The 24,815-nt window shown below is 35.5% G+C and overlaps 2 protein-coding genes across 10 annotated transcripts in view; both read left to right on the top strand.

Annotated features, from left to right (window-relative positions):
• spri (Src homology 2 domain-containing protein sprint) overlaps positions 1-24,815 on the top strand; it is a 223,868-nt gene that overhangs the window by 99,163 nt on the left and 99,890 nt on the right. For 2 of the 9 annotated variants that reach the window (XM_076121058.1, XM_076121055.1), the window contains exons 1-2: positions 8,022-8,586; positions 21,317-21,779. The exons of 2 other annotated variants lie outside the window; for them this stretch is intronic. In XM_076121058.1, the coding sequence (XP_075977173.1) occupies positions 21,370-21,779 (410 nt within the window). In that variant the 5' untranslated portion in view covers positions 8,022-8,586; positions 21,317-21,369. Of the gene's footprint in view, positions 1-8,021; positions 8,587-21,316; positions 21,780-24,815 lie in introns of those variants that run through there. 5 more of the 9 variants (XM_076121056.1, XM_076121057.1, XM_076121061.1 and 2 more) reach the window with 5 other exon arrangements.
• The window catches only part of LOC142977280 (uncharacterized), a 225,369-nt gene that overhangs the window by 115,725 nt on the left and 84,829 nt on the right, over positions 1-24,815 (top strand). The gene's annotated exons all lie outside the window — the stretch shown is intronic.

Below are 24,815 nucleotides of genomic sequence, written 5' to 3'. Positions count from 1 at the left end.
CGGCTTTGTTTCTATGCCGATTCGGTTGTAAAACAATAAAATGTGAGGTTTCATCTAAGATAATGTCTGTAGAAACTAGACTGTAGTACTTCACAATGATTTTATGGTTTAATTTTATTGTTTGTACGATGGAGCTCAAAAGCTATTAACACTCATTTTATGTAGCCAAGTAAGGCACATACAAATAAATAGATACATAAGTACCTATGGTTGTTGGTAATTCCTCTTACTATTATTAAACACGCCCCTCTAAAATCTCAAAAAAGGCATTAACCGTTAGGAACTTTTCTAAATATTTTTATTGCTTTTATTGGACCTATAAATCGCTACGATGTAAAAAAGATCCTTCTCTGGGCCGCAGTAGACAGTAGTGCAAAGTGCAAAGTGGGACAATTCAACACAATTTATGATATGGCTCGTAGCCTCCGTTTATGGTTTTACAGCATATTTATCGCTTTATGACATAATGGGGGCGGTTTATGATAATTCCTTGGCGAATGTCCTGCCGCATAAAATTCTTGACGTTAAAATTGTATTTACTTTTATGGAGAAGAGCAGTGTATGATTATAAATTATTGATAAATTTAACACGCACCTCAGAATAATGTACCTGATAGTACCAATCCTAAACCAATCAGGAATTGAGGATGTATTTTCATATTATAAATCATTAGGTTTAACTGCAGCTATATAAGCGCTTAGAAATAACCCCGTAAACGGGTGATGGCAATCACATGGGACATTTTCACTCACATTTGTCTCGGTTATTGTCATTTGATATGATCCTAGGATTTCAATCGACATAAATGGCAAAATGATTCCTTTCTAATTCCAATATCAATATAATTGCTTATTTACTGCGAAACTATTAAAGTTAAGTGGTCTGCAAATTACAAATTATTTTCTGATATTCTTATAAATTATGTGTTACAAAAATAAAAAAGATATTCCTCCTTTACTATTTTTGCTGTTATTATTTTTACTGATATTATAAATTAAATTTTAGCTCTACTATTGATGTGAAACAGTGAATGGGGATTAGTGGTTACTTGGGATTAGTCGCTCGCTTGATTAGGATTCTTTGAAATTAGGGAACTTTGCTATAAATTGTATAAACTCAGTAGCAGTAGGTCTAAATATTGTAAAATATGGGCAATTAATGATGCAAATAGGTGATGTTACGTACAATTTGATGTTATTCATAAAACTGTCACTTTTTTCTTTTATAATGTTCACAACCAGTGTGCTCACTTGCTGCCCATATTCTTATTATCACATGCTAGTAGGTGCTCCCAACATACGGTATGATCAGAGACTAATAAATAACCTAGCTATGTTCATTTAACTTAATTGACGTTTAGTCTATATCGCTGATTGTTGGCAGCTCCTCGCATGATCAATTATTGTATCAACCACATTGTAAAACTTTTTGGCGATTGAAAAGAGTGGCCGTGAGTTTCTCGCTAGCTCTTCTCATAAGGCTCTACCCCCTTTCCGAGCTAGTGGTAGATTCAGTAATTGTAACGACTATCATAAGTGTCAATATTTGACCTAAATGAATAAATGATTTGATTTGATTTGATTTGATTTGAATCTTTACAACAAAACCTACCTATTAGTTTTAGCTTCTGGTTTGTGGTTCCATTTAGGAGACCACTAACTTACCCTCTTATTAAAGCCATTGTACAGCGTGTAGCTTAATATTTATTCGAAAGTAAACACTCGTGTTTATGCACGGCTTAACTTAATACCCGAATCATTAGAATTTAACTAAACCGGGAGTTTGTTTCAAGTGCTCCTCTGTACCACTGCACAAAATAATTTCACGCAACATAAGTAATTGTGCCGTTAATTACTTACGCATGCATCCATTGCTGTTTACTAAGTTGTAGCTTGAGCTTGATTCTTTGAAGAGTTGGCAATGGATGTTAAAAAAAGGGTGACTTCCTAAAACATCACAATTTGGTGAATGCGTTGGTACGGGTACTGAGTTGTAATAACGTTTCCGCTCTTTACCCGATGTTTGCTTGGCAATGCAAACACGAGAGATTGTACAGTAGCTCTACCATGAGTTGGCAACTATAGTCTCCCGCAGACACTGTAGTTGAAAAAATGTATGAAAACTCGAACAGCGCCTCTAGCGGATAGTTAAGGTACCAACATTGCTACCATGAGTTGCCATAGTTAGTAACGTGTAGTTAAATTAAACAACAGTGAATGTAGATTGGCTTTGTCGTTCATTCTTTCCGTACGATAATGGTACCATGAGTTACGAATTTGACAGATGCTGTAGTAACGAACTATTACTATAGTAGTTACGGCACTCACCGACTTTTAGCTTCGTGAGAGCGTATTGTTTTACAAATAATTGAAGTTATTTTCCATTAAAAAATGTTCGATAGAACAAATATTGGTTGTGATATGTTTGAAACTGCTGCATTCAAAGATGAACGACGTGAACAAAGACATTTCAAAGTGGTATGCGGGAATTAAGTGGAAATCCCCTCAATCTCTCAATAATTGTAAAACAAAGTTTACAAAACTATATCGACTAACAAAGAAGTGTTTATAGAATTTTGTGATTTATTATGTCAACACACGGGTTTAAAATCATTTCAAAGAGTTTCATTAGCATCAAAGGTAAGCCTGTTAAGCTTACCTTTGATTTGTATGTATGTATATTGTATCAGCGTGTTGTTGGGGAGGCGAACCATTTTTTCCCAAGAGGCCACAAGGGTGATCATTGTAAAAGTTACTTCAGCTTTAAACCATGCAGTTTTTGCAAACATGTTCATAAAGTTTCCTAGGACGCGGCAGGAAAGAGGATTATTTAAACAAAGATGAAAATAAAATTAGTTGTTAATTAGAATCCTTGCACTAGCACTAAAACGTAACTGAGGTGTTTTCTTTTGTCCCCGGCTGACAATAAACAAAAAGCAATAACACAAAATCAAAAATACACGAAAACGTCCCAAATTATATGTAAGCGACGACTTCTTATTTTTGTTGGTTAATACTACCATATCAATTTGAAACGTGTGTCGTATTTTCTCTCTGTCTGTCTTATGTGAATAGAAGGAGATAGAACTACAACACTCAAGCTTAGTCAAGTTACAGATTGAATGTTGACATTATGTCGCAAAACCACAGATTAAAAATCTTACTACGAATGATATAGTTTTAACTATAACGAGAGTAGTTAACGTCAACACAACTCATGGTACGAACATTTAAGCCCACTGTTGTAGTTGCGTTCTCACGTTAACTACTCTAGTTAAGTAAGATGATTTAACTACGCCAACTCATGGTAGAGCTACAGAGACCTTTATGTTTATATAATTTTCGGGTTGCGTGTATACTTTTGATGGTGGTTTTAAGGGATGAAGTATTAAACTTTCATATCGTTTAAGGTCTAATACGAAAGGTAATATAGTATGAATTATCTGTTTCTTACTGACTTTGTTGTAGATTGTTTCTGTCTAAGTATAATGTTTCCAAAATGTATTTTCTATGATGAAAAGCTCTCAAGAGTTTAGGTTACATAGCTCATAAATATAAATGAAAACTACTTTGATCAACACTCTTGTTTTTGTAGAACCTATTTAAGCTTTAGAGCACGATAAGTACTCGTATAACGCTCCAAAGCCAACGTTCCGCCTAAATTACTACGCTCTGAAAACTCTGAACAGAAATGCTGACTTATTTTTCTTAAAACGTTTATGTAGTTCATTCAGACTACGAAGCCTTGTTGGCAAAAAGTATTTTTTTGTTTGTCAGCGTATTGCAAATCTTTTCTTACGCTATACCGTTATTTTTACTTAACGTTTATCGCAGAAATAAAAACTTTGCATTAAGTTGTAGAAATAACAAATGAGCTACATGTTTAGTAAATACTACTTTTAAAAGTGTATTAACTTATATCGGATACTTTAGCTTAAATAAAAATAAAATTAGGTCGGCATTGTTAGAAGTTATTTTTTATATTTCAGTACTTACTTAACTTTATGTAACTTAGTCACTTAGTTTCCTACTATTGTATTGAGTTGCTTGTTCTTTCGTTTGTTAAATCATTACGTGCTTGTAGTACCTATATATCTGTACATATACTCCTTTAAACTTTGTTTACACTTTACACTTACATAGATCCACATTTTATGCCTCCAGGCGTTCCTATTTGATATACTTGCGGAACACGACGTTTGTTTGTTGCTTCTGAGCAAACTGGAACAAATTAGTTTGTGTTGTAACTCTATATCAATGTTTTGTCATTCGCGAGATCATTCCTAATACAGATCGAGTTTCATGGTACCGCTGATTGGATGTTTACTTCTTTGAGTTCTGTTGCAATAACAAGCCAAGTTTGTGTATGTTTTTCTTCCTTGTTAACAATAGGATGAGATAAGGAAGTCTGTCAGCTGTTAAATAATCGGTTAGCGTCATCAAAAAATTATTTAATCATGCACGATGCTGGCGATATATAGAGCTCTTGCTGTATTACTGCTTCCGTCTCAACTGCATATAAATTAATTATCAATCGTAGGTAAGAAATGAAATACATTAAAATTTTGATTGTTAAAATAATGTAATGAATAGCTTTATAGCGCAACTAGCGCCTAGCAAGTAGGGGTTTTGTCTGCCTACCCCAAGGACAAAATGCGTAACTTTTTATATATGTACCTATGTAAGAACATAAAGTTTACATCGAGTCCACATGACCCCAAATCATTTCAAGAAGACAGAATAATGACTCATTCTTAGTAACACACGAGTCCCTATAACACTACTTTCGATAACATCTTATTGTTCAAGCATCGGTCATGCATTATCACAGACTGGGTCAAAGGCTTGTCTATCACTGTCGATGTATAACTTTTGACCTTATTGCCTATAGTCTAGACTGCTTGTCTCGCGTGTCTAACTAAAATGAAAAGGCACGACACTGCCGAGAAATGTAATTTCACACCGTCACGATGGGTGAAATGTGATGGGAAATTGTTTCATTTTACGTGCAGATATCATTGTCGTTGACACACATTTCACTTACGAGATATATTACGCCTCTTTGTATTATATACGCGTTGTTATTCAAATTGAATGTGTGAGACTGTTTTGCACTACACGTTTTATACGGCATTGATAAAAAACGAATAAGGTATACAGGCCTATTTACTAATACCAATACTCGTAGATTGATTTTACTTTTCAATCAACATTGTTGATTAGTTCTAGTCATTATTATCAACACTTACAGCGCTTCTTTATCCACTTTAGTATATAAGCCTCCTCATATCTGAGGTACAGCAGTGTATTTTTGTCATTTTGGTCCAAGTCTTATGTATAAGTGCTCAATATTTATTTATGACATTAATATTGAATCGGCTAGTATTTATGCAATGCCTCTGACTATAGTTGTAACTATTGCATGTTTACATTTCAGAGTTATGCACAAGCTTATGTTACGATTGGCTTAGTTACACATTCATTAGTTTCCTCGGGAAATTGTAATCACATTCCAAAATCGTTACATTTCCTTTGCTAAAACGGTTTTAACTTTATTAATATATGCAATAATCGTACAACTCAAGTAATAAAATTTTATTTTTACAGTGAACAAATACATACATAAATTGACTTTACAATACCAAACTTAAATATAACAAAAACTATCACCTTGCCACTGTTTCGAACTTTTTCTCAGTAATATTCAAAAATGTATAAATTATATCAATTACCCGTAAACTTGAATGCAAGTGTTAGGTAAGTGGCACTAACATAAGTCGAAGTGAACAGGTGGTTCAATGTCGAGCTGCGCGTGCGCACTTTCCAGCTAGCCTCGTTTGTTAAACACGCCACTCAAGTAGCATTTAATAATGTGTAAATATTGACATTATGTCACGTGGTTTATCGGGAAATACTCTTTGAAGTCAGCTATCGGGTTCAAGTCTACGAATATGGGTACTTACACTGTAATAAACTTTTGACATGCAGTTATCAAACAATGAATCAAGCTATAAAAAGGTTATTATGTGGAGGTAAAATCTTCAACATCACTAAGTTCAGATCGTTATACACTACTTAATTTAAATATGTGTGTATTTTTAATAAACGGAATAGAATCTCAATCCTAAGGTAACGCGAGCACACTATCAGTTGTTGCTAAAATAATCAAAACTCTATTACAATCAAGTATTACGTAGCTTAAATTAGAGAAAGAGTACTTAAAATTAGTTTTCAATATAGACTGTAAGTCATAGTTGACTGAATAGTATGAGTGTCTACTTATACAAGCAAAACTTTTTGCTTGTATGTAGCGTCGCCTGACCTCAACTGCAGTATTACGTCTATGGATTACACCAACCATGTTTCTCTCGTCATGTGCAATAACATCTTAACAAATACATAAATAGTATTGCGTGGAAACTTGCTATTTCAATATTTATTCTTATGTCTCTTAAAATAAACAAAAGTTGTTCAATAGTTGTAGGTAACTAAACTTCTCAGTTTCGTAGATAGTGAACTGTAAAAATATTTCGTAAGTTATTTCTGGTCTGGACTTATTATTGGACAGCTCGTCGCTTAGTTAACAACAGCCGCACTGATTGATCTCTAAGACTAAGGTAAGTAGTAACTGGGTGGTGGAGGTCCGATAGGCAGTCGCTCCATGTAAAATACTAGTATTCAGATGCATCCAGTGAGACTGGAAGCTGACTCCAACATAGTTGGAAGAAAGGCTAGGCTAATACTCCTATTAGACAGTATACTTGTCCTATTAAATCTGTATTGGAGTAATCAAGTTTTAAAATTACCACTTATTTTTGTTATGCTATTCCTAAGTCTAGTCGTTACCATTCATATAAAAATACTCAGATTCCATTTCTTCAAACAACAACCATAGTATTTTTATTTTACAAAGCGAGAAACATATTTCTGTGGTACAATTTATTACATGGTATATATTTTTTTGCAGTCATGCACTTTTACCCGCTCCGAGACGGTAACAAGCTCTCGGCGACGATTGCACGTACGCGACCTCCATTCGAGGACTGCTCGTACAAACATACGCCAATTATATATTTTTGTATTTCTTAACACATATGATCAAATGTGAGTAATAGCTGCTCATTCAGGTGTGAAAAACATGTAGCTATCGAGGATTTAATTGCAAGATGTTTAAAACGGGTACCGATTTACATATAAATCAAATAGACACTATACAAAATGTATCATCTCAAATGAACAAGTATACTTATACAAAGTAGTTTCTTTAAAAAATATTATTTATAGAATCATATTTAACGCATTTTGGAATTGACTATTGTTTTCACGGAAGACTTTATTTTTAGTAAGTTATTAGTTAAAGATATTTAACTTATTCCATTTGACAGTTCATAATGACTCTACGTGTACACAACCCTATTCTAAACTATCTTTCTTAATCACTGCGGTACCTTTGGATGTTTCTTCATCTTAAGTAACGTCAGTAATTTTCTAAACATAGTTGCAGTCTTGCGTGCACCTCTAGAACTACATTTTCTAAATATTTCTTCGAATCACACGAAAGTGTGGACGAAATAGTGCTGAGAGCTATTGTGTATTGTGACATTGTTCACTTTCATTGCGGCCCATATGTGACACACAGTGAAAGTGAGGAATATAATTATGAGCTATAAAGACATCAACATCATCCAGCTGAGGCTTATTAATGCTGCGCGTTACGTGGTGTTACGGTACCGAGTTTGGAGAAATTTGGAACTGTCATAATTCTCTGTAATATAAAAAAAATGTAATGTCACATAACTGGCCGAGCATGCTTTCAAAATCTCCAAACGGATTATTTGATTTTTATTTCTTTGAGGCTTTTTGTAGCACCAACTTTAAAACAGAACTTCTCCAATAAAAACAACCATCATCTCGACGAGAGATTAAGACGACCGAAAATAATTCCCCCCTTTAGATTAAAAATCAGACAGTATTTATGAGCTCAGAGCAATTCTAAATCTCCTTATCTTTACCAACCAGGTGTAAAACCCGAACTGTTAGCTTTTGCTATAGGCGATGTTGCAACACAATCACGATCGACCTTGTCTCTACATTTATTGCCGTCCTTTTCTTTCACGACTTTATTTATCGTAGAACTCCTAACTTTTTCTTAATAGTTATGACTAAAACTAGTGTTAATATCACCATAACAGGCGGGAAATATGAGTCTAGATTTAAAAAGGGGTATGTGTGTGGAAATGATGAAGGGATGTGGTTCCGGACATGCGTACTGGAGTGGGACGGCGACAGCCGGGCATCGAGTAAACGTCAGTTGTTGGCCGGTCGCCGCGGCGCGCGTCGTGCCTCCCTCGCGCCCATCCGACCGTTTCGATACAGTACACATATCAAATTTCACGCGAAAATTTGATATCGTCGTCGTTTTTGTGAAGTGTTTTGAAAAAGTTCGCGCGTTGACCGGTAAATGTTTCAAGTTTATCCGACTTTAGTAGTTCATTAAAATCGTGCTTGGAATTATTTTATTTGCGCTACTGTGTTTTTTGTTGCTCAGTGATTGTTTGCAACCTTTTCAACCGTTTTGTTTTTGTAGTACGTATTGTTTTTATTATAATTTATTGGATGTTCTACTTTCCTATATTTATTTATTCCCTACCAGTATTGTTTCTAAATGATATCACCAACAGAGTTGCTTTATCGCTACTGATAAGTCTTATCTATAACTTACGTTGTTCTATGCATTAACAAGAATTGCACATTTGGGGCACATAATGTAAAGATAATCACTATATTAGTAAGTTATTATATTTACCCACAGGTATATTGCTAATTGTAAGCCGTAGTATGAGAGTTCATTGCACTATAAAGCGCGACGAGGCAATGTTGTAAACTCTACAATAGTGTAATTAAGCAATCATAATAATATTGTTGTTGATGCATAATTTTATTTGTAACATATCGATCAGTCTACGTGTGTGCAATAATATGTTGCATACTTGCTCATATTGCAGTTCCGATTAAACATAAATGTTATGAACTTCGTTGATTCAAAGTTATCGACCGTTGAGACAAGTAGACACGCGTTTGAAGTGGAGAGCTAGGGAGCAATCCTCGTGCCTGCCCCCGCTCGAAGTAGGGCCCGCATACAAAGCGGGCCGTCACCGACTGGGACGCGGAGTATCCGATCGGAGGTACCGCGTCCTGGCCACGTTATGGTGACCGCAGAAGGAACACCGTCAGGTTTTTAGTCGGTATGCCCAAGTCAGCCGGAACGCCTTGCCGGCGGGAGAGCCCGACAGACCCCCGCTTTCCTCCCTGGGGCGGGACATGCAGTAATGCATTTTCCTGACGAAAAAAAAAAAAAAAAAAAAAAAAAAAAAAAAAAAAAAAAAAAAAAAAAAAAAAAAAAAAAAAAAAAAAAAAAAAAAAGTAGACACGCGTTTGGGATGACTGTCTTTATTGTGAATCACCGACTGTATGAAATGCGAAAGACAAAGAAGGGATTTGAATATAAGGCGAGGGGGCCCTTGAAATTGATCGTCTGGTACACCCCAGCCTCTGGTTAACCGAGCCCTTGGATGTACCGTAGGCACACTTAATGTGGTACAAATTTGATTTTATACCTCGGTTTCTGAAACGGTCCGACCAAGACCAAAACTTGTTGAATTTTGCCTCAAAAACGTTAATTAAATTTACTTTTAAAATTTAGTATGCCTGACCACGGTGTTGTACGCAATTATATTTACTTACGCGGATTATAATTAAGCTTTAACATTAATATGCAAAACCAAAGGATTAAAATGGTTATAATTGGAATTTAAAGCCGTGTTTTGCAGCTGGCTATTTTATTTTGGCCTGTTACACAATGTTAGTAAATTGTCGGATTAGAAATTCGTTGGAGGATTACTAGGTATTCAATTCTCACTTAATACGTTTTTAAACTGGTTTAACAGGATTGTGAGGAACCGGGCGCGTGCCACATGTATTATTATAGTATCAGCAGAATTCGGTTACCCATTCGACCGGTAATTGTTCCCCATAATGGTGTAAGACCCTTTTTTTTCGATCTGTCTCATTGTTGTCCATAGGGTGTAGGTCGTTGACATTGGCCTTCCCCTTTATATTTCGGATTTGCAACGATATTTTTCATCGGCTGTCGGATTAACAATATATCATTTCTAATCGCTTTTTCGATTATTACTTCAGATATTATATCATCGTGAATGGTCATCGTAATCTCCTGTATTTGGCAGTTTTCACGTATCTCGTTGGCTATTAATGTATTCCTTTTGTTCTTATTTTAAAACCTCATTGTATACGGAACGTTTCATAACAAATAAAAAATTCGGTTGATCATCAAACATTTTTTTACAAAAGACTTAATCCTAAAACAGAGCCGAGTTAATATTCAGAGCACAATACATTTTGAAAGATGATAAATAATACAGTAAGCATTTTTTGTAAACGAGCCGTTTGTGAAGGTTTTGTAACGGTTTTGTTAATTCAACTCCCGTGACTTCATTAAAAAAAGAAATAGTAATAGCAGACTTAGTTCCATACTCGTTGCAATGCCTTTGATAATTACCTTCGTCTTGCTGGGAACAGTTTAGCCCCTTGATCTATTGTCACTATGCGTGCCACCACGTTCTATAGGTAAAACATGTGTTTTACATTTGCGTTAACCTTGAGATATAATCGTGAGAACTACTTTATAAATCAGAAGGTATAGTGAATGTGGTACTCGTGTGATTTGTTGAATATGCAACATAGTAAATAAATACTTACGCACAATCAAACGCTGGTGCGGTCAATAAACTATAATGAGACGTTATAGAGCTGGCTAATAATGAGGAGAGCGTCACGCCCCGGGCGTAAAGCATCTAATGAGAACCACATTCTTTTTCTCTTCGCAATAATAGCAATTGACCAAAACAATGCGAACAGAACGGGCCATGGAACACCGTTAGAGTGCTGCTTCGAAGTTCAGTACTGCAGATATACACTGCATTAGCGAGGGCAACAATCTTTGATAACTCGCCGTGGATTGCGCAAGCGGCCTGCTTTTCGCACGTGTTCCTCGGCAGTTTTGCAACCTTTTCCGGTTTTAAGATGCAATACGTCTCTCCATACGCACATTCTGCTGCAAAAACTGTTTATCTCTATAAAACAAAAAGCAAACAACTTCAACTTACTATCTGCACACCTCAAACCACTTACCTTTGTATCCGGTTAAATTAGTTCTTTTAGCTTAACAAAACTGTAATAAAAGTCAGACAATAGACATTGAAGAAGACAAATCGCTTATAGCACCTTGATTAACACCTTCACCCATTTAGTGGTTCCCAAACCTTATTTTTTGCTTACTATTTGTTTTCTACCCACTGGTTTCGTCTATGTACCTAAAATACATTAGTGTAGGTAGTTTTTGTAGGCAGCTATGTTTATCTAGTGTGTACGTGCTAGCATCATCAGTATCCGTCGCAGGTCTATCCCGTAGGGGCGTTGCACTGCGCCGCGATGGAATGCGCCCGATCGTGGTTACGAAATGCCGTGACTCTGCAATCGTGCCTCTCCACTGGAATACGCAATTATATTTATCAAAATATTTCATTTATTGCCAACACGCCTAAATAGACTACGCTGCCCATAGGCAACGCTTCCGCTCATAACACTAGAATTCCGTTCGTTTAATGACATTGCTAATTGGGTTTCTTGCACGGTCAACGGTCGCTACTCTTCTTCATAGCTTTTTAATTACCCTTTTTATATGGCACAACATTCGCTAATGTATACGGTTAAGGTCGTTCCGGCAAACACAACGGACCCCATTGTTCGATGGAACTCCTTATATTGCAAGTAGCGGTCCAACTTCATAGGCCCCGGTCTCCGAAGTACCATGTGCCTAAAATTCTTAGAATGTCTGCTGAATATAATCATCCTTCTATGGACCTTTTAAATATTAATTAAATTCAGCTTGTTTTAGCGTTATCGTGTCTCGTTTTTCATTTTATTACAACTTTTATGGAAGCCGACAGATAATATATTTTGCACTTTTCCCTCTTTTAAGAACTTAAAAAATGCATTTATCAAAAATTCTTGAATCCAAGAGTGGCTAAGTGTAAGTCTTATCTCGTCTCCCCCACTTGCAGCAACGTTAAAGAGTGATGGAAGCGATTCGTCATGTTCCCTGCTTAGTGACCCACTTACAAGAGGGCTTCGAGTCGAAAGATTTTTTACCAAATCGTCTGCGAGTACTATTAGCGGCAGACGGGCCACCCCCTATGCAAGAATCAATCGGTTTCACGGTCTCTCACATTTATATTGTTTTATCCTCTTTGATCCGTTCGACAGTAGTATTTTATCTGTTCTCTGTAGACATAGTAACGGTGTACCCTATGAATTCAATTATTCTAAGAGAGCTGTGCCAAAAACGTTTAGTTAAAATAAATAGACAAAAAATCTTTTCAGTGTAACAAGGACAATGAATATTGATAGGTAGGGCGTGCTCGTGCTTCAAGCGGATAATAAAAGATTTTTTGCGCCATCCTTCTTTTTTAAACTCCTTCCGCGTCAACGTTCTTGTACATTGATTAATGACCGCCCTATTTAAAGATCATTCAAGTGAATAGGAACAAAAGCTTAGCACTTTATTGATTTAATTTTCAAAACCACTTAAAACCTCTTATATTTTTGCTGTGGTCATCGCTCATTGATAAAATAAAGAGGTAAGAGAGCTCACAGAAGCTATTTTGCAACACCTTTCAATTTCGCTTGCACAATATGATTACAGCTATCTGTGGGTGAGATTATAAGTAGTAATCTAAACAACAAAAGTGAAACTTGTTAAACTTTTCTATCTCGTAGTTAATATTGATTGGTTTTAAATGAAACAATATTGTTCAAATTAATTCTGTGATAAATAAAATACTACTATCAGCATAATTGCTACAGCGATATAAAATATCGGTTGGACGGAGCAATTTGCAATCCCATCGTCTTGGTAGAAAGTTTATGATTATACGTTTCGCAAAATAGACGTAATTTTAAACTTTTTAATCTATTAGAAATACTGCCATATGTTGGTGTAATACGACATTTATTTTTCTTTATCCAACTATAATAACATATCACATTTATTTTGCGTTTCTATTTTTACCATGATACTAAGTAGGTATATTAATAAATTGGTGCAATGTCCAATGTACCTACATATAAGAGAAAAAAATCTTTTGATAATTACATCACATCGCTTAACACTTTGTTGCGTGTTCTAACGTTGAAATACATTAATTATAAATAAATCACTATTACATTACTATTTTCTAACATCCCGCTGCGGATATTTTAAACTCATACCGTTAGTCGCTAATACATCAGTTTCCTGTACAACTTGATTAACGATTTCCTCAAAACATCTTATGCAAATCTTAGGTTTGCACAAACATGTAACAAGATTGGTCCCTACATCAGTATTCATGTCGTCATCAAGGTACGGGTCCCGGTGACACAGCCCGCATCGTTTGCTTGTGTCAACTCAACGTGTTTGTTTGACCAACCTGAGACGCATTGCAACGACCTCAGACACTACTATCGACCTGTGCATATCCTGTTCTACAAACTCGGTTATTGCCAAGAATACTAATAGCGAGCATAACGAATTGACTAAAGAAAATATTGCTATCATATTGTCATCAACTTTTTCTAGAGGTTTTTTACCCGAGTAATCTACTGACGAGACTCGGGATGCATTAATGCTTATTTCTGGTGCATAAATTTCTATTTTTACGCAAATGATAGCAAGCTATGCAGGCTTAAAACGTGATAGAATTTTAAAATTAGCTGATTATAATATCAAACACATGCTTATATTTTTTATTACCGCCACTAGTTTTGAACGCGATTAGATAAGCACGAATGCTTGCTCACTGTACAACGTAGTTACAAAGATGCTATGATATCAATACACTAACCGCGATGTTAAAATTCCGCACAAAAAAACTAGATCTCTGATAGCGATAAGTAACAAAAAACGGCCTTCAAGTTTTTGCTTTAAAAGCGTTCTTGCGATGAAGTTTCGCGTGTGTAATTTGGATTTCCACGTAGATGAGTACATTGAGTACTATTTAAAACGATAGTATGAATAAACGATTCAACGTAACAGATTAATCATTGAATGAGGAAAAATACAAATCGCTCGTGTAACTTCGCTCATTCGGTAGGAACTGGATAACTGATACGTTCTGCTTAGCGCTCGGAATACAAATGGTGGATAATTCTTCAGATTTCTTATGAAACTTTTGCTGGGTTCCAATATACAACGTTTAGGCCTGATCCAGTATCAATAATAGAAATATTGAACAAGAGTCGGAAGTCTCAAGACACATTGTGGCTTTTGCCTTCCTGCGCGGCGCGTGGTCTGAATACAGATGCCCCCGTTATGATCCCCGCCACATTCTGAAACCCTTCACTTAGATAAAGTGTTGTTTTTTGTTCAACACTTGGAATAGTTGTCACGTGTGGACCCCTCGCTGTGGGATACCTCGCTAAATGTTGTCCTGTTTTTTTGAATGTTTTATCTACAATAAATAATGTAGCAGCATCTATTATGGAGTACTCGATCAATATTTTATTATCTGCTGCAGTTTCTTCTGCATCATCAATGTTAACAAAGTATTTCATAATACAACTTGGATCCTTATACACGTGACTGCTTAAGCAACAAGATAGGCTCTTTCTTATAAAGTCACGTTCGCCCTTAAAAGGTTGTCTATCACATGTCCTGTCTAGGCCAAGGTTATTCGAGTACACAGGTTGATGTTATAACCCAATTTATATCAATTCTAAAGCAAGGAGCACATCCTATTGAATAATGGTATGAATTCGCAAGACGCCCACACGCACACACTTCCTACGTTTAATATGCAAGGCCTTTGCTAAACCATTGCAATTAGATTGTGCTGTGAGTAATAATATCGTATAAGGCGAGATTAGTAATCAAGTTAGAGCTTTTGAAGTCTCGGTTACCTTGTCAGTGTGTGTAAAATGTTGCTTGTTGATTGATTGTTTGTAATTATTGAGAGTTAGTGTGCATACAAACAACGATCAATGAAAATACAGGATGTTGAAGGTTGCCAGTATTTCTTAGAAGAAAATATTCGTGTACGGGTTCAGCATTAATTTGATCGTAGTTAATGCAACTATTGGGTTATGCCATTGACTCGTATCTAATCGTAGATATACCTTCCCAAATATGAAGGTAATGAGGCCTATAATCAGTATAGACCTCGTTTGGCTTTCCTTTAACTAACCACAGTTAATGTTCCGGTCAATGATCTCGTAATCGATCATCATTAGCTTGTGGCTAATTACCGATATTTACTGAGCAACTACCGTCTGACCTCTCTAACCTGACCCTTTGATACACAACTTAGTTGTATCTTATTAGCTTTTGATACAGTTCACTGATTCATTCTTTAATTATACTAAAATAGGGCCACAAATTTCGTTCGATAAAATCATATCATACAATTCTTTTTCTGTGTATTGGCAATAAGTGCGTCTTGTTATTTAGCCGTTTGTACAAAAAACGTCAGTACCTAGACTGTAATCTTATCATATTATTATTTACCTAAACACTCTATAATAAAATTATTCATCGAAGATAACAGTACACTATCTTAGTTCTATGTTCTTGGTCATGCATTTTTTGCTTGAGAAATGTTGAAATATCGTTTGCAGAAAATTTTATGATGACTGTTAACAGCTGTCTCAGTAGTCAAACAGTGTTGTTATAATTAAAACACGCGATATGCATAGTAATAAAGAGTTGAAACTGAGCCAACATATGTTATCAGTTTATTGAGAGGCTATAGATACGGCGCAGGCGCACGTGCGTTTGTTTATGATCCATATTACACGACGCCGCCTGCCGCATTCCGTTTGAAGCGTGAATCATGTCTGTTGACATAGCTTGAGGAAATATCACGGGTGATATAGGTTAAGTAATTATTGTATCGCTAGCTTCAGAGTGATACTTTATTCGTGTATTATTTAATTTGGTTTGGTTCTTAGAATTTACTTTTGAAACGTAAAGTGTCGCCATTATAGTCCCTCTCTTGCCTCAAAACATTCAAGTTTATTTTCCGTTTTGTATTTGGCAGTCGTCTCCAGAATTAAATAGAGCCATATTGTCACTTTGTCAAATTAGTAAACTTGTATTCCCGTTGAAAATTACTACACAAATATACAGAAATATGAACAAATAGAGGATGCAGAATAAAATAGTAAGTGGATAGTGTTGCAAAATCCCAAAGCGATATTCCAGAAAGTTTATACAACCGAATGTTCTGGGTATTAAAGTTTCTCTCTCTAACTGCGGCAAAGCTAAATTCCTTTTGGCTTTAGCAGTCGGGTTAAGTCGCCGTGTATGTTTACTCTAAACGTATAGAAGCAGAGTTAATTTTATCTGAAGAATTCTCTTTAGATTCGTCTACAGTTAGAATAAAAAACGGTTTCATAGCTAAAAATAACTGTTATTTTTAACTTAACGATACTAGAGTGGAAAATACGTTACGTTGTTAAAACTAATTAGGTGCAACTGTTACTTCGATAACAGTTTAATATATAATTTATGTTTTTATGAAGATCACGCTTCGAAGGACTTCTTACTAATTAATGCCATCGTGAATTTCTAAATAAGCCTTAGTATGTAAGTAAAAGTTCATGGTTTTACACCTGCCTTGCACCTTTCTGATAGTTGATACTTTTTACGCGTAAATGGACTCTTACTTAATTAGTCTGGATAAAATTACATCATCGGAGACTCGCTATGAATAATACATGAAGTTTATTCCTTGAAGCATACGTTGTTACTTTGTAAGTATAAGTCAAGAGATTAAGCGTTCTTTTGCAGTTTTTTTTCTTATTACATGGCTATCAAGTTGATATTTAATACGTTACTGCCTCGATGAACTTTTTGTTCTACTTCTAAATAATAAAAAAATATTGGTTTACAGTTATCATCAATTCGCAAGGTAACCTAATTTAAAGTGAAACCGTAACGTATTTTAACAATAATTTTGTATTTATTCTGGATATCATCTTTGGCTATAAATCACATGCAAAAATTTAAAATGCGATGCTAATGACGTTACATGCACTTTTATAATTACCTTTAGATCGGTTACAGCATAACTAGTCGATCGATTACAATCTAGATAACAGTATTACAAATTGTTCTTATATAATATCTCGCGTGCATCTAGTGTTTAGCTTTACAAAATAAACATAGAAAACTTTCTATGATTTCGAAGTTTTTATAAACTTTTTTATTTGTTTTGTTTTTAAAACGGGGTCCATAATGTTAAAAAGAATGATAATGATACTGGCCATTACAATTAAATAGGCATACAGAAAAATTTTCTTTTCTCGTTTGAAATTATCGAACACTCCAATATTTTTTACTAATCTTATACTTTTGTATTTATAACTTATATCAAAGTAGAGCTACAAAAATAGATGCATTTGATCTAAGTCATAATATTAAAACTGTCTTAATTAAAATTTCCTAGACTATCATAAAGTTAAAATAAATATTTGTTTAGACGTTGTAAGTGGACACAGAAATAGTTCATCAAAAAGATAATGACATCCAGCTGGATAAAATGTTAAAGAATTTTAAGAGACAATTAATGTTACTCGTATACCGGTGATTTATAGATGTTACAATATGATTTGTATTTGTCTTCAAGGAATTAAAGCATTTGTTTGTGTGCTGCAAAAAATGCAGTTTTGTCATTTAAGAAAATTTGTCGTTATTTGCTTTGAACTTCTCAACAGAGTTATTCTTTAGCGGTTTAAATAGTGCCATACATATTATTAGCAAACTGATTGAATATTTAGGAACGTCTTTTTACCTATTTTTTTTATATCATTTTTTGCCGTTCTCTGTCTACCCCTATGGGAAGACGGCGTGGTTTTATGTATATTTTTTTTATTTGTTTTTAATAATGACGATTATTTTTTCGACAAGAACATAGCCTATAGCATTAGCCGACAGACATTACACTTTCGCAAAACTTGTTTAATATTTTTTCCAACACGTCCAAAATAAATAGCACAACTTCTTTCATCTACAAACACGAATGTAGTAATGTAATATGTTCACATGATTTACTTACTTTCCCCTGTTAAACAAGCTACAAAGAAATTGCTGAAAAATCGTTAGATATTACTCATCGGACAGCGTGGAAGAATGTTTCGCAATAACTTTTTATATGACTAATGTATGGAGCGAACTAAATTGATGATGTTTAATTAAACAAGTTATGAAAGTGCGTAATATACTGTCTCATGTTTCATTTGATAATTGTGTAGAATGAAATGAAACCCGCGAATTAAACGGTTCACATGACAACAAGGTCATTTTGTAAGGATTATTGTACTTTGTCATTCGTTTTATATGTTTCTACTTAGAACAAAATATGTGATAGAACATTTTTCTATTAACTCTTATATGACTTTAAGTTTTTGTACATTGACGTTTGTGGCAGCAATTTAGTATCTTCTCTGCATAAAAAAAGACTCGTTAAGAAGTCAAGTCTAGGCTAGTGCAGTGTACGAAGACTATTCATTGAATACTTCAACAGTCAATTAAACCAATGAGATTCCTTGAAACTGTAATTGTTGCTTATTACTGATGATTGATTACGTAATATGTAAATGTTAATCGAAATACCCTAATAGATTTTTTTCAAACCATTCTAATCGTTTTTATAATTATTTAAACCAGAAAAACAGAAGTGGATTATTACATTTACCGCGCAAAGAATTTAAGAAGTATTATTGTTAAGAAGCGTTTGTTTATTACAATACCAAGAAACCATTTAATATATTAATGTTCTCATGGCATAATAATAGACGCAAATTAAACAATTGTGAAGTGTTGGCGTAGTAAAAAATACTAACTATAATTATTAAACAACGAGTGACGTAAGAATGGATTAGTACGAATACTGGCAACATTTTATTAAAAGAAAAACAAAAGCACAACGAAAAAGAAAATCGAAATAAAAAAAAAAGAAACTTCATTGCCCTAGTTTGTTTGTAAATACCACTAGAGATGATGTGTTAGTGACATAACCACATTACAAAAGGTGTTCACATCAATACACGAACGATGAGCTGTAATCACCTGTAACGTTTACATCAACGCACATAATAATAGTAACACCAGTTGGATAACTCTTGCATGCTTTCAAAACAATTGTATGAAAAAAATCCAATAAGAATTAGAAACTTTCCGCTCTATTCAATGAGACATGACCGTAGTGTAAGAAATGGATACTGTTAATGTTCTCGTTGCATAAGAGGGAAGCGATCAGCAAAATTAATGGTTTCCATTAGTTTTGATTGCGTTTTGTTTATGAATTTAGTCTGAGTTGCATTAAGTTTGAAATCGCTTAACTGTTTTCAGAGATCAAAAGCGAAAGTAAACTATTATTTTAGATTTAATAAATGAAGTTAACTTTGACTTTATTCAATTTTCTTTAGCAAGATACAACAACAAACAATAGTTGTACAATAAAAGTTTCATTCAAAGAAAATAGCAACCTGTGATAACGCTTCGTAAATTGCTCTATTCATCACGCAAATAAAGAAGCAGGTACTTAACCCCAATTCGCGAGACAATAATCCAAATTGCAACCGATTTCAATGAAGCTAATCGATGGTCATCAGGCAACGCGACAGGCGATGATTTAGGCCGAGCGAAGGCGGCGTGAATCTGAGTTGCAACGTCCATTCCACCGGTTGACTTACGCAAGTCTTATATAACTACCATAGCCGGAGATCGCGACCGACGACTGTCCGCCGCAAATGACCGGTGTCCGCACTCTACTGGGTCAAATTTGTCCAACGATTGACGTGACATTTGTGTGACACAAATTGACGTCCTTTTTGGAAGAGCCCCTTTTAAATGGTAGTTGCTGAGTGTCAGATAAATTGCAGGTGTCATGATAGTGCTATTTTTGAGAAAGTGATTGAAGGTTTTACTTTATGCTGTCGGTGATACATGCAATCTTAGTTTTGACACGTGCATAAAAGGCTTGGGTTGACAGTTAAATTAAATGTGTTGTTAATAAAATTCACGAAGATATATTTCATTTTCAAGTAGTTGAATCATTGGCTTGATACTCGAAATGTTTCATTTTGCGTAAGATTTCTCTCGAATCGACCAAATAAACATCGAAATGCGAGTAACGGAACCAAACAGTCCATGAACCTACCGCGTCGATAACTTCAAACACACCTTAAATACTCCAGTGTATTGCATTTAACATACGATTACGATGCTAATAGGTACATTGAAGTGGGTCAAGGTGGTAAAACCTAATAGAGAGTTTCCAGTATGAAGTGAATACGCGAACAATGAACAGCGGGACGCGCCTGCACTACAATGATATACAAGGTCAAATGTAGCGATGCAGACGGGCGTACGATATGTACGTACATAGATAGAGACGCAATGAATAACACAGATAAGCCTGAGAAATATACCGTATTGTTCAAATATTGACGCGTATGAGTAATGGCCAATGGGCGATAAAGCTTTACTTTTAGAGTATCATCGAAATCAAGTAGCTACGTGCATTTTGACAAGGTATTAGATCATTAACTAGTGACCTAAATGGGCGATGTATAGATGTGAATTATTCTTCTATACATAATTAACTGGCACAGTCTTAGTATTGGCAAATCTTATAATGAGTCATCGAGAATTTGTCGGGTGCGGTTGACTAAATTGTATGGTGCAGGAACCGGACGCACAAAAACAAATACTTGCAACAGTTTTTGTCGCTGGTCTGCAATACCTCTAATAGTTGTGTCCGCTCGTTATTACCAAATAGCGTCCTTCACGTAAATTTCTAATTTGCTGTCGGTATTCTAATTTGATGGCCTCTAAATGACATCAACAACAATTACGTTCAAAATTCTGGAATAACTCACGTTGCGGCTATTACGACCTCATTTATAACTCCGACCGAGCAGTGCCTTCGTTAGCATATCAGCTCAGTGACTAGATCGTTGCGGAACTCAAATGTCCATTAACCTAAATTGAACTCTATTGTTCGATGCCCTCTTCATTATATCTTAGCTGCCATGTCACTTAGCAACCACCTCGTTGACAAAGCCTCAACGGTTCGATACAGATTGACATGCGATGCCCTAAATTCAAAACCTGCTGTAAGCAACTCTGTTGTTGGTGTTATGACGAAACGCTTCGTTTATACACCCCTAATGTAGAAATTTCTTTCCTTTACAGACAAAAATGTAGATAGAATAAAAGTAGGTTGCGCCTACATTTATTAAAGTACGATGTCCATTGACCAGGCGTCACCACTGGTGCCGATCAAACCTCAAGTGGCGCTGCAGAACGGTGCATTCATAAAGAACAGTCATAACCGTAGCAGTTTTTGTGGTGTGGCACCATCGCCGAACGGTAATGGAACGTTCAAAACTTTTGCCGTCAATCGCAAGAGTTGGAGTGGAAACGTGACTCTTCCGCTCCAACAGTTCACGCCCGACGTGGAACAAGCTCCGCAGCTCGCAACTTTCCGCTCTGGGACTGGTACGTTCCCGAGAAACAGGGAGCGAAACAATAATACTCAGAACGGAATATTAACACCTAACGGGAACTCCGTTCAGACGTTCAGAGGAAATGAAGTGAGGAGGTGCGGAAGCTCAAACGGCCGACGTTACGCCGAGATCGGAAACTGGAATAAAAGGTGAGTACGTCACCGTTGTTTTGTTTATTGTTGCGTATTCTGACGGCTCGGAGAGAATTGAATAAGGCATAAATTGTACAAAAGGAAAATGAAAAGCGTTTGAGTTACTTAACACTTAAGTAGCTTCTCGACTTCGCAACTCGGTTTGTTCAAATGTATGGCATATTTAATGTTTGAAATGGTTTCATCGCCGAACCTCCTTTGACACGGACGCAATACAACGGAAATTGATTTTAAGAACCCTTTGCTAACCCAATATCCTGATTGGCAACTTGCTCAAAAAAATTATCCGTTTCGTAAAAAACTAAAAGCTTCCCCTTATGAATATTGGCTCGGTGCAGATCAAACACGATCCCCCAGGTAAATAAAAACATCCACTCGTACCGTGTTCCACTAACTTTTACTAGGGCTTTATTTTCTCCTTTTTCATCTCGAGTAATTCTGTAACAAGTTTTCCAATTTCATTCTCTCGTCGCTTTCATTTCCTCCCGAAAAGTAGCGTCTCCTTCCCTTATATTACTTTTATTAGCTCAAAACGTTTAACAAACATTGGTTTGAGAATCTAATAAAGATTAAGTTACGTTTGCACAAAGGGATGATCGGTAAAACTCAATTTTCTACGTTGTGCGTTAAATATTTGAAATTATTTTTTGGTATTAAATATTTCAGTACAGATCATATATTTATTTGTTTGTCTCCTAGATACTTTGCATTAACAAGGTCTTATTAACTTTTATTCTAGAGCATTACTAAGTAATAAAACCTTCATCACCACAGATTCAAATACTTTACGTTACGTTCTATGTACCCACGCATCGTCATTATTATAAACGTTTATAGACATTACAACGATATATCCAAATGTTTACCCCATTTATCTAATCGCGATCTTCATTATCTTTTATTCGGTGCCTTAGAAAGTTCGTCCATAATTCTCGCTCACTCAATTTGGGGCGGCCTAAGCGCTTGATAAGACGTCCAATAATCTGACCAGTACTTCGTCTTTTTATTAGGGGTTTAGTTTATCGTGCCATGATTCCCCGTCACTGGTGATGTTATCGACTGCGCTATTTAGCAGTTCTCTTTCCACCACTATTTATGACCATTGTTTATGTCGGCATCTCAATTAATTCCAGTATTTGCTTAGAGAATATAGTGAATTACTTTATCTGTTGTAATAAGCAGATTTGCTTTTGTTTTGTTATCTCTTCGTCCCTTTTTGTGTTGGACTCGAACACGTATTGTTCAAGCCCTTTTTTTAGGCAGAAATCTTACGTAAAAAGTACGCACGATCTTTCTTAGCTGACATTTCAATTAGCGTGGGACGGAACGGTCGAAATGTAGGTGTATTATTTTCTTTGGCAAGTAGATAATAATATCTTCTTTTATACCAAACTGTTTGTAGAGTTTCGTTTATATGGCTTGCTGATTACTTTCTTCGTTGGGTATAATTTGCATGAACATTCAAGGCTGCGTGGAATTTTTACATTATCTGTCATCATTTTTGTGCCAATTTTAGCATAATCATTTTTAACTCGCATATTGTTTATTCTCGACCATTGCTAACTTAAATAGATGATTGAAAAACAAGTTTTTTTATGAATAAGCTACTCTGAAAGATGTAAACAAGAAGTGACAATTGAACAAACCTTACAACAAAAGTTCTTTTTGCAACACATATTGAACCGGCTGCTCGTGAATCTAATTGTGTACGTTGTCTTGTACCAGTTACAAGGATATAAAAACTATCTTAGCAACTACAATAATAACGTCTTTTGTTCGAGTAGAAGCTCTCAGCGAGCGAGTGCTTGATAATAATCCGTTTATTATTTTGTTACGTAAGAGGAAAATAATATTACGCCCTCTAGTACCTCCCTCTCACTTACACACCTACAGTATTATGGAAGCTTGATATTGTGACCCCGTCATTCAATGTTACGCTTTATTAGATAGTCATATCAAAACAGTAGCACTCTACTTTGTGTACGCTTGGTTTTTGTCATTACTTTTTTACTGCCTCACTCTCAACGCAGTAAAACTATAATTTAATCATTAGTTTCATTTTTATTTGAACGTATACAGAGATAATGTAGTTACTCATGCCTCGAGCGTAAAGGAAACCAAAATTACTCCAGAGCGTTTAAAGAAGCTGGTTTCTAATAGAAAAAGTGTCCGTTAGGCCGGCAATAACTCCGAGGGTCCCTCGAAGACGGTAATTTAGTCCAATTACGTACGGCACGACTTTCACTTGTGGATCAGTGTTTGTAACCCGTACTAAATCTCCCTTAACGAATTGAAAAAACTAAGTCGGATGGCGTTTCTCTAGCTTCCTCGACCACATGTACATTGTACAGGTACCGCTACTGTGGACGTTTGTGAACTTTTCCAATTACGGAGTTGTGTTCCAGATCGTGGTACGTGTTATAATGACTGTTAATTGCGCTATTACAGGTTAATTTTTATCGTTCTCGATGTATGTTACTACGTGTTTGTTGTAAATGTCTATGTAGCGACCTACATGGACTTAATTGTTATACATTAATATTTGAAATACATTATCTTGGTCAATTTACCGTGGAATAATCTAATTGACATAATTGGAGTTTGGTCTATTATAACACCGTGTTTGTCAAACGATCCTATTATGATTGACTTTTAAGGCATATTCATCAGAGGCATTTAAAATAAGTACTAGACATGAATGTCAATGCAAATCAAAATATATCCAAATATTTGCAATGAAGACAGCGTGGTGGACTCAATGCCGAACCCCTCCCTCATTTTGGGAGGAGACCCTTGCCCAGCAGTGGGACAAATTGTGGGGAAATCTATAAATTCATGGGTTCAAAGTCTTTGTAGAACTGACGCTACGGGACTCATTTTTCATTTGATCGCAAAAGTAGGTACGTTATTGACTTTACAAGCCGCATCGCAAAAAAAAAACATAAACAAACCTAACGTGGTAACACATCAAACCAGTTATCAGATTCTCTTCACAAAGTTTCATTCAATCATTTCACAGTTCTCAGACGAACA

The sequence above is a fragment of the Anticarsia gemmatalis genome, chromosome 12 (genome assembly GCF_050436995.1).
Source record: "Anticarsia gemmatalis isolate Benzon Research Colony breed Stoneville strain chromosome 12, ilAntGemm2 primary, whole genome shotgun sequence".
Taxonomy (NCBI): Eukaryota; Metazoa; Arthropoda; class Insecta; order Lepidoptera; family Erebidae; genus Anticarsia; species Anticarsia gemmatalis.
The sequence above is the reverse complement of the archived record's forward strand: the minus strand, read 5'-3'. Positions and strand labels throughout refer to the sequence as shown.